Source organism: Phalacrocorax aristotelis, chromosome 1 (genome assembly GCF_949628215.1).
Source record: "Phalacrocorax aristotelis chromosome 1, bGulAri2.1, whole genome shotgun sequence".
Classification (NCBI taxonomy): domain Eukaryota; kingdom Metazoa; phylum Chordata; class Aves; order Suliformes; family Phalacrocoracidae; genus Phalacrocorax; species Phalacrocorax aristotelis.
In genome coordinates this window covers 145,466,590-145,476,843 of record NC_134276.1, presented here as the reverse complement: position 1 = coordinate 145,476,843, position 10,254 = coordinate 145,466,590, and the positions used below count along the sequence as shown (strand labels likewise).

The 10,254-nt window shown below is 42.8% G+C and overlaps 1 protein-coding gene across 17 annotated transcripts in view; it reads left to right on the top strand.

Moving 5' to 3' along the window:
- Positions 1-10,254, top strand: part of SOX5 (SRY-box transcription factor 5) — a 722,135-nt gene that overhangs the window by 422,904 nt on the left and 288,977 nt on the right. For 7 of the 17 annotated variants that reach the window (XM_075114301.1, XM_075114282.1, XM_075114292.1 and 4 more), the window contains exon 1: positions 486-639. The exons of 5 other annotated variants lie outside the window; for them this stretch is intronic. In XM_075114301.1, the coding sequence (XP_074970402.1) occupies positions 602-639 (38 nt within the window). In that variant the 5' untranslated portion in view covers positions 486-601. Of the gene's footprint in view, positions 1-485; positions 640-10,254 lie in introns of those variants that run through there. 5 more of the 17 variants (XM_075114353.1, XM_075114342.1, XM_075114312.1 and 2 more) reach the window with 2 other exon arrangements.

Here is a 10,254-nt window from a genome sequence, read left to right as displayed (position 1 = left end):
AGGAAGGAATGAAAATTCTTCGGAGCACGAATGCCTTCGGTAACATTTTTATGCGTCTAATCTTTTCTCCCCCATTTCAACTCCGAGAGAGTTGATAACTGTTTCAATTTAATCAGTCTGCTCTTGTTTTATCTTCTTTCTCCACTGATCTTCCTCAGCGCAGGGGATTTGCTCCTGGTTTGCGGGTTTAGGTGGATTGTCGGCTTTTTTTTTTTTTCCCCCCCTCTCCTCCCCCTATCTATTCCCCCCCCCCCCCCAGGTTTTGGGACATGGAAGGAGTTGACTTTTCCCGTTTCGCAGCGGCGGGCGATCAGAATTAAAAGGAAAGGACAGGCACCCTGAGGTTGCCCAGTGGCTCGCAGCCGCTGTGGGGGGAGCTGTGCGAGCAGCCTGCTGCGAGGCGCGCTGCCCCTTTAAGAGACTGGTCAAGGAGTCCTAGCTCAGAGCGAGCGAGCCGGGAGGGAGGGAGGGAGGAGGGAGGGAGGGAGAGGGAGAGAGAGAGAAAATCAATCGGTTTAGAAGGTTTGGACTCACTTGACAGGTTCAGTTGGAGGCGACCATAGGTGGCTGCTGTGACAAAGGGAAATTGTGCTTTTCCAGCATGCTAACTGACCCTGATTTACCTCAGGAGTTTGAAAGGTGAGTCGAGTTGGTGGGGCGGGGGGGCAGCTGGCTTTGGGGAGGGGGGGGGAAGTGTGTGTTTCTGCCTGTGCCTCCCCCCCCCCCCCCCCCCCAGGTTTTGTTGTTTGTTTTTTTTTTTTGTTGTTCTGTTTTGTGGTTTGTTTGGTTTTTTTTTTGTTTTTTTTTTTTTTGGGTAATTCCTACGAGCACGCGTGTTCGCGCGCGTGTGCGCGGATCGGCTGCCCGCCGGGCGGGCTCGCGCCCCGGCACGCGGCGGGGACGGGCGCGCAACTCCGGCGCTCGGCGGCAGCCCGGAGGGATCTCCCCCCCTCACCCTCCCACCCGTGTCCGTCTCCCCCCCCCCCCCCGCGTTACCTTGGCTATCCGAACGGCGTGTCAGTGCGCCGGGTGGGGGCGGGGCGGGGGAGCCCGGCGGGCGCCGCCGAGCCCCTCTCCCCGGCCGTCTGTCTGTCCGTCCGTCCGTCCGCCCGCCCGCCCCCGGCGCGCAGCTTTGTTCCGCCGCTCGGGAGGCTGCCCTGCCCTGCCCTGCCCTCCGCCAGCCCACCGGCCCCGGCCCCGGCCCGGCGAGGCGCAGCGAGCGCGGTGCCCGGCCCGGCGGCACCTCCCCGCCCTGCCCGGGGACTCCCCGGGACGCGGAGGATGCCCGGCGGCGGCGGCGGGGGGCGAGGCGGGGGCTTAACTCCCAGCCTCGCCCTCCCGTCAAAGTTGGGAAGGCGCTCCGCCGAGCACATGACCTTTTGTTGATCTAGCAGGAGCGATTATTTTTAGGCAACTTAACATCCCGGCCCTCCGTCAGGAGAACATCTTTCTGCCCGAGGAGGGGAGGGGTGGGGCGGGGGGGAAAAGAAGAGGGGAAAAAAAGGGGGGGGGGGGAAAGTGAAAGTCTTGTCTCCAAGTTTTGGCCGTCGCCTCTCTCGCGGAGTGTCAAGAGCGGGGTTTGGGTATGACGAGCGGGGTTTGGGTATGACGTAGGTGCGCCCGTCTTCCCCCTGCCCGAAGCGGGAGCCTTCCCTGCCTGGAATTAAGTTTTTGCTGTCACTGGTGACGGCTTGTGACCTCCGAGAGCTTAGTCCTTATTTCATATGATCTGGCGCTCCTAAGAGGTTTTGAAGTGTTGCTTGTACGCACGTCCATTGATGATCCGGCATCCCTTCCCTCCGTCTTCGTTTTTAAAGGTTATTAATAGTCCCCTGCATGGCTGCAGTAAACAATCCAAACTTTCATTTTGAAGCGGTAAATAAAAGAATGCCAGGATGCGCGTTACTTAGGTTTTTCTCATCTTCGTGAAAGCTACCTCCTGTATAAACATTTGGTTGTATCTGACTATGCAATACAAGCTAGGTGCTAGACCAGCTGGTTAAAAATATGCTAAGTCAAGCTGTTCATCGTTCAAACCTACTGAATTTGATAGTAAAGGCATAGGAAAGAAGGCAAGACAAAAACATTTTAAGTGGGCTGCGGAACACGCGTGCAGAGAAAGGACAGGAAAGAACGCTTGAATTAAAAGATCGGAGAAAAATAAAATCGGGAAACGCAGAAAAGAACTGTTTTAACGCTTTCAATCCTTGTTCTGCAACTAGAACGCTTCCTTGCTGGAAAGTGGAATTGGCATGGTTGCGCTGCTCCAAGGTTGTCTTTAATACAATTAATTTTCCAGGCTAACTTGGAATACTTGGCGTGTTTCTTTGGTTTGTTATCATTGCAATAATAGAAAAAAATTGGTTTTGTTCACGTGCGTTGTTTTAACTTAGTTCAACTACCTGAGGAAACCGTTACTGTTTCTGGTGTCGAATCTGATCTAGCATCCCGATCGTGCATTTGCCTTGTTCGTACGACTAATAGATTCAAGTATTTCATGTGCTTCGCTAAGATTATACGTAGGCATTTATAAGCAAGCGATTTCGATTATTCTTTGAACTTTGTGATCAGCAGAATACTTGTAAACTCTCTGAAGCAGAATGAAGTCCTTTCATTTTCCTGTTGGGGGACCTTTTTTTTTTTTAATATGAAGTCTCTCTGCATTCTAAATATGTATTTATAGAAATTTTATGTATAAACAAATAATTTTGGACAAAACATATTCTTCAGAAATAGATGGAGCTTCTCTACTCATCCGCCCCCCCCCCGCCCCCCCCTTAGGCATACATTTCATTTTCAGAGATCCCAGCTTTGCTGTTGTAAACATTCTAGTTAAATAATCAATACGCTGCTCTCCTTTTGCTATGTAGATAATAGCAAGCAGTAGAAATGGGAAGCAATAAAAACGAACCTCGGGACATATAAATTTCTTTTAATATTTTTTTTTTGCATTTTTCCCTCTGCAGTTGAAATAGGTAATACAAACCAATATCTCTGTTAATCATTACCATTTGTTTACATTGTGTGTGTTTGACTATAGTCACACACACATACACAGAGTAGATACTGTCCATGTAATATATGTGTGTTTATCAGAAAACAGGCACGAGGACACGCTTTCTCTTACACAGAGATGCACAGACCCTCAGACACACATGCTCTCAGAGTTCACGTGCGTATATATGCACGATGCACAGATGATTGTATTTTAGACGTTTATGGCAGGTTATTTTCTCAAATTCTCGGTAAACACCGTTCTTGGAGCACACTTCTGCAGTCGCTGGGGTCCAGCGTGTCGTGTCTGCATGACCGACCTCAGATTTGTTATTAGTACCCATCTCCTACTATTCCCGTTTAAACTTGACTAGCAAATTACAAGGAGGTGAAGATTTATCAAGCAAAGTTGTTTGCAGTTCAGATCTCAGAGCGTCTGTATGTATCTCAGGAGGTTATTCTTCTCTCCCTGTCGTCTTTCCCGTGACGTTTCAGTGTAGCCCGGTAAACTGCAAACAGTTCAGAAACTTTCAGTCACCCCAACGGAAGGGATCTGAATCAAGGGGACTTCTCTTGTGTGTCTGTGGCCATTAGTGGGCATTTGCGATACGCACTTGGAATGAAAATGATCTTCAGTGTCAGACGAATAAACATTCATTAATTCATTCAACATCACTAGTAAATTGCAGTAGGTTTTGTGAATTAGCATGTATAATTAATTACCGTTCCAAAAATGTGAGTTTTTTTGTCCTTTGCTGAGAAGTTACTTGCATGTCTTTATTTCTGTTTGTGGCGGTTCAGCTGCCTGATTGAGAGGAGCATCAGAATGCGTACGCTGAGGGGGTTGTTGTTTGCAGAAACGTTGTAGGAAGAAATTATAACTGGAATCTGCTCCGTTTGCTGCACAGGGAAAGGATAACTTCTGGGAGGTACTTTGTGATGTACCTGTGGCACTCTGAATTGGCTTTAAAGGTTTCAAAAAGAATAACTCTTTTGGTGTTTGGGTTTTCTTTTCTTTGTCTTTTTTTTTTTTTTTTAAAGATGCATTATTATACTTAAATATAACAAGAATGGCCACAATAGAAAGAAAGTTTACTTCATTGAAGAAAAGGGAGAGACAATGCAGCCGGAACCATTGCGAACAGCTGTGAGATTTACGGAATGATAAAATCTCAGAAATGCCCAGCATAAAGTTTTAATGTCTTAATAAAATCTGATAAATGAAAAATAGATAAAGTGACTGCTTAACAATGTCCCTAGTGTATGGAATGTTCTTAAACCAAAATTAATTATTGCATCTTTACATTTCTTTGTAGACTGAGAGAGAGGCTATGCTAGGCATCCGGACAGTGACATCCTTTCTTTTTTCTCTTTTTCATTCTTCTCTTTTTTATTTTCCTTTTTTTTTTTATTTTTTTTTTTAAATATTTTTTTATTTATTTATTTTTAACACGCCAGTTCAAGGCAAAGATGTATGCAGTGTTTCTGGGAGAAAATAGGATGGGGTAGTGCTTCCATAGGAGCTAGAAAAGACAAAAGGCATGGATGGGAGCATGGGGATAGGAACAGTAGAACAAGTTTAACGTTTACAGTCGCCAGTTCTGTGCACTCAAAACATTCTCTGTGCTAGTGACTAGCTTGTAGAAAGAAAAGGCTCAAGGATGTAAAGCAAGCCTCTGCTGGGAGGAAAAAAATATACTTAGCTGCTTCACTGCTGCACTGCACGAGTCATTTCAGACTCCCACTGAATTTATTTTGGGGTTGTACCAACACTGTCAAATGGAGAAATCATTTTCCTAAAAGGAAACTTTGCGTATTCCGAAGTGCTTTTCTTAGCTAAAGTTACCCTAAAAGCTTTCTTCTGCTGCTGCGTTTGCTGAGAATTTTAGAGAAAGAATTACACCTTTCTGTTAACCGGCCTGCTAGGAATGACGTCCCACTCTCCTAAAATCTACCTGTAGAAGTAAGAGTGATTATTCCTTCATTTAAAAGAAAACAGTGAGGTTTCTTTAGTATCGGGCTGAACAGCTTTTACCTTCCACTGAGATGCTTTGAGAAAAGGACTTTATTGCCGATGATTGTGGGTCTAGGGGTCTGGGATCTGAAGAATAAATACTGTGCTGGTTAAAAGTTTCAGATAGTGGTTTTTTGCAACAATGAAAATTAACATGGTTTTATTTCTCTGAGATAAGGCTGAAGGAATTAATGCCATTGCAGACTACTCATTAATGTCCTGCGTGCGCTAATTTAATTTGTTGTGCTTGTGCTTAGCGAGGAAGAAGTTGACTGTTACAGATTATGGATTTTAATGAACATCTCAATAATTTACCAGTTGCTGAAATTGTGAACTAGGCTTGGAAGGCAAAAGCCCAAATGAGAGAGCTGGTGAGTGACACACCAGCCCGCACAATTCGACTGTTGTGTTCATTGCATTTGAATCAAATCGGGAGTTTGGCATTACTAATTCTGGGTGGCTGGCTCATCATATGCATTCAAGGAGTTAATTAAAACACACACAAACACATACACACACACTCTCCCACCAAGCATCTTGCGATGTTTATGTGCATAGTGTGTTTGATTGGTACCTTTAGATAGGAGAGGAATTGTTTTTCCTTCTCTTGCTGTCCAGAGATCTTAAATATATAACTAGTTTACAAAATATTTACTACTTCTCAGGGAGCTTTTAACGAGCATTTATGGCTTTATCATTTCGGAGGCACATAGTATCTGATTGAGTTACTTAAATGTGAAGCTCCCTGATAGGTTAGGCATCCACGTTTCTGTAACGTGATATATCTGTAGCTGTATAAAATACACTTTTACAATATTTATACAGGAAAAAGTATCTCCTCCCAAGGTAGATTTATAGTTTCTTTGCATGCTTTTCATGCTGTACTTAAAAAAAAAATCTCTTAATGTTAAATAGGATACCCGCATGTTTGCGCGTCAGATACCTCTGCCTTCACAACTCCTGCAGAAGTCAGTTTGGCAGCCTCTTGGCTTTCTATTTTTTTTTTAAATTATTATTACTAATTTTGTGCTCAGGCCTGGTTATAGCATGATTAACTCAGAAGTGGAGGGGGGAAGCCACGTTGTAGCTATACACACTGGAAATATTCTATGCCTGTGAATTCTGCTACTGTAGTCAAGAGAAAAGAAGCGCACTCACAGCAATTAATTGATAGTTGTAGTACGTCTCTGCTGATGGCAAGGAGTTTGTTTAACAAGTAGCATCCTTAGAAGCAAAGCGCTTTTCCCTTTTAAAGTGTCTGTGGATTTTTATCTAACTTGGAAAATGTGCGAAGTCTCCAGTACTTCCTGCAAAAGGTAAAATTATGTTGTATTTGGGTATGTTAAAAGCCATGCTGCAAATTGAGCAAATCCTCATCACGTTATTGTATTACCTAAACCAGAACTTACTTCTTGAACTTTTGAAATGAGGTGCGTTTTTCTCTTGAGCTTTCGGCTTGGGGCAGCGGGTGAGGGCGAGCAGTTGCGCACGCTGTACCTGACGGGGATTTATGGCGTTTGTACCTTTCACATCTCCTCCCGCAGACCCCCGGCGAAATCCCGCTGCCGTCAGTGGCCATAAAGTTTTCACCCACGCCTTTGCTGAGGGTTATGATGCTAGCCTGCGGTCTGCCACGCGTCCCACCTCTCCCACACCCTACTGAGGGGCCGACTTGGTCCAAGTGGCTTGTGCCTCGCCTGGGGCCGGGCTCAGCCAGTGGCCGCCAGGGGGGCAGTGGGGAGCCCTGCGCGCTGCAGCCTCCGCTCGAGAGACGCCGCTTGTCACCTCCGTGCGCCGAGCCCAGCCTTTGCCAGCCTGAGAAGCCAGGAGTTTCTAAGAGTTGTTCCTGAGCCCACATGTCCTTGTGACAGTGTGAAGTTCTGTGCGCAGTAGTTGTTGGGAGAGAGCAAATCTAGACGAGATTTTGGAAGAATTTTGGTGAGCGCTGCTTGAAGGGGCCATGGCACTTGAAAAGAATGTGAGGAGTGAATGGAGATTGTGAGATTTGCAGGGGTAATTCAGAGAAGCTGTTTGGGGTTTGGTATTGGGGCGGGTTGGTTTGTTTGGTTTGTTTTGAAAGACATTTGCAAACGTTTTCCTACCCCCTCTTTTTGATCTGGTATGGCACTTCTCTTCAACTTGTCCTTTTGTCACCTTGTTGAAGAGCAAAAAAATGATAAACATGACAATGTTATTTTTTACTTGTAGAACTCAGAGTTGAAGTGATAATGAGAAAAAGCTTGGGGCTCGTTTTGAAAGTTTGAAAGGGCTTTGACCTTGTTTCCCTTAAAAGTATTGTGGGATTAATCAGGTAACATTTCTTAGTTCTCAGATTGAAATTATGGTTGCTATTTTTATAATTTATGTTGGGTATTCCAGATTTCCTTTTTATACTTTTTTTTTTTTTGAAAGATCAAGTATGGAAATTCACATCGGCAACTGCTCTTTGCCATCTCTAATAATTTTATTTTATTTTGTTTTACCATGTACTTCTGCTTTTGTGTTTTCTCAAGTTCATATAGACTGTCTTCATTGTATTTTGCTTTTTTTCCCCTAGGATGTGGGTGTCTGCATGCTATTTGATCTAAATATATCAAAATGTTACCTTAGTGCTGATTTTTTCTGTGTGGTTGTATTATAAGCTTATTACTATGTATTTGTTTCTGTCTTGCTAATCTTAACATAATTCTATTACTTTTAGGGGCAAAAATATGATGAATAGAAATTTAATTTTCTTGTCTGAATAATCAGTTATTTTTGGTGGTGAGGAACTCTGTGTGTGTGTGTATGTGTTATTCTTGCATAGTGAAGGCCATTGTCTACATCTAATGTTCTTCAGGAACCTTTGTAGCTATTGAGAAAAAAGACCTAGGAATGCAGTTTATGTAAAGAGAAACCCATACTGTTTGTCATTCTCTTGGTTTCTTTGGTGCTGAGCTTATAATTTTCTAGATTCTTCTTTTTTTTTTTTTTTTTTTTGGGTAAGAGTCTGGGAGTGAAAAAATGCACCATGTTTCATTCATACATCTGGCAGGTTGGGCACGGGCAAAGATAAGGTATCTGACAGTGCGCTGGAGGTACTTGCCATTGCCAACTCAATAGATAGCATAAGACCAAGAGTACGGAAAATGTTGGATGTTCTGAAAAATTTTAATTTTGCTATTCCTTTTTTACCATAGCTGCACAAAGAGATTGCACCAAACTTTTTTGGCCAATTAAAACAGTGAGCCTAAAAAAATCTGAAGAGCATGGGTACCCATGCCTATAGAGACGCATTCATGTTTGTTCTCTAGAGTTTGGTGTGTCCATTTACTGGGTTGCAATAAGTTGCATTATCTTCAGTTTATTGGGAAACCTAAAGAGACTGTGCTTTAATAGATCGTGATGTGACTAAAATTCATCACAGCTGGAAAGATCAAAGCGTATCTCTGCATATAATTTTTATAATTTTGAGGTATTCCTTGTTTCAAGAGAGTGACTGTTTAATGAAGGGTGTGAAGCCTGCGGTATCCTCTCACCTTTTGGGGTGGCCTGCCTGAGTTAGGCACTTTGGCAGAGCTTGTGCTGGGAGGGAGTATGGGCTTCTGTAGTTCTGCTCAGGCTGTATTCAACTGTAGAGAAGTCTTCTGTTTTCAGAGAAATTCTCTTAGTGGCCTCGTTACATTCACTTTGTAAAACAAGACTGAAAACATTTTCTCCAAAGGTTTAGTCAAGTTGCTATTCATAGGGTTTTCTCCCTAAATTTCAATGCTGTGGCCTCACTGGGGCAGAGGCTTTTTTGGATAGAAATGAGATGTGTGGGAAGGTGATGGTTGGTAAGGGCGGAGGGAAGGATGTTCTTACCCGTTTGGCATGTCTATTAACAAACTGGGTCATTTTGTTGTGTTGTATTTACATGACTTGTTCCTGTGCTGGTGTGAAATGTGAATCACCAAAACATGATGATTATTTAAAAAAAATAGGCTAAATGAAATGAAACTGAAATAGAACTGAAAGGCTAAATGAAATCGAATGAAAACAGAACATGCAACATTATTCTTCTGGTACAGTTTCCTTCTGCAGTTGCTGAGTAAAGCCAGATAGGTTTCTTTTCCATGTCTGTTAAAAATATCCAGGCTTTTGAGTTTGAAAAAAATCACGGGAACATAGAAAATACATATCTCTCTTCACGTTCAGCCTTTGGTTTGCCTTTTGCTCATGGGTTTTGCAGTTTTAAGTAGATATTTATGGCCAGTGTGTTGTAAAGAAGGCCATTGATTCTCATCTTTATCGAAACCTTCTGAACGTTGAGTTGATTCTAGTTTTGCAACCGAGATTAGAATTCGGCAGAATTTCTCAGTGGAAGGCTCTCATCTTTTGCGTTTGTTCTGTAAGTTCTGCTCACTTTTGCTGTTCTTGCCTAAACTCTGAAATTAATTGTGTGACTCAAGAAACCATATTAGGCTATGGTGTTTGCATGAAATACCATGAAGTATGGGAAAATTACTGTGCCACTCTGAAGTGTGCCATGCATCTCTTTTACAGATAATCTGCATGTATATTAGTGTCATTGATTTAGTGTGTTTTTGTAGAGTGCAAGCATCCTGAATCAGGACCCCATTATGCTCGTCACTGTACAAACACAAAAAAGAAGGTTTCTTTCCATTCCACAGAGCAGCCTTTGTGCTTAGAGCTTAGAGTAATATCAATGTGTCTTTGTATGGGGAAAATTCAGAAACGGAGAGTAGGTAAAAGATCCCTGGTATGGCTCATGAATGAGATTTCAGTCCTGAAGCCATGCTTTAGAATTTATAAATTGAGCAATATATTGGCATGTGTATTCTCTCTCTGTATATTTTCTATACATATGTATGCAGAAGTTGCCTTACTGTTAGAAGTACCGATAATATTAATAATAGATTCATACTTCCTATAAAGTCTTTTGATTAGGAACTCAGAGCATTTGGAAATCATTAATATACAAATCATGGAGATTTCTGTGCTCTTTAGATTGAGAAGCAAGATTAGCCTCAACCGATAGATGAGAAAACTGACGGATGGTGTCACAAAATCATTTGCATGGGTGGGTATAAAAAGTAGAGATACTGACTGCTATTCCTGTGTTTTAACCTCAAGACCCTCCTTTTCCTTCTTGAGATCCTAAGAACTGCAAATTACAGACTTCTGTCCGTCCAATTATAATTTCTAAAGGTCTCATTCTAGCAAGATGAACTATAATATTGAAATTACTTAAATATATAAAGTAG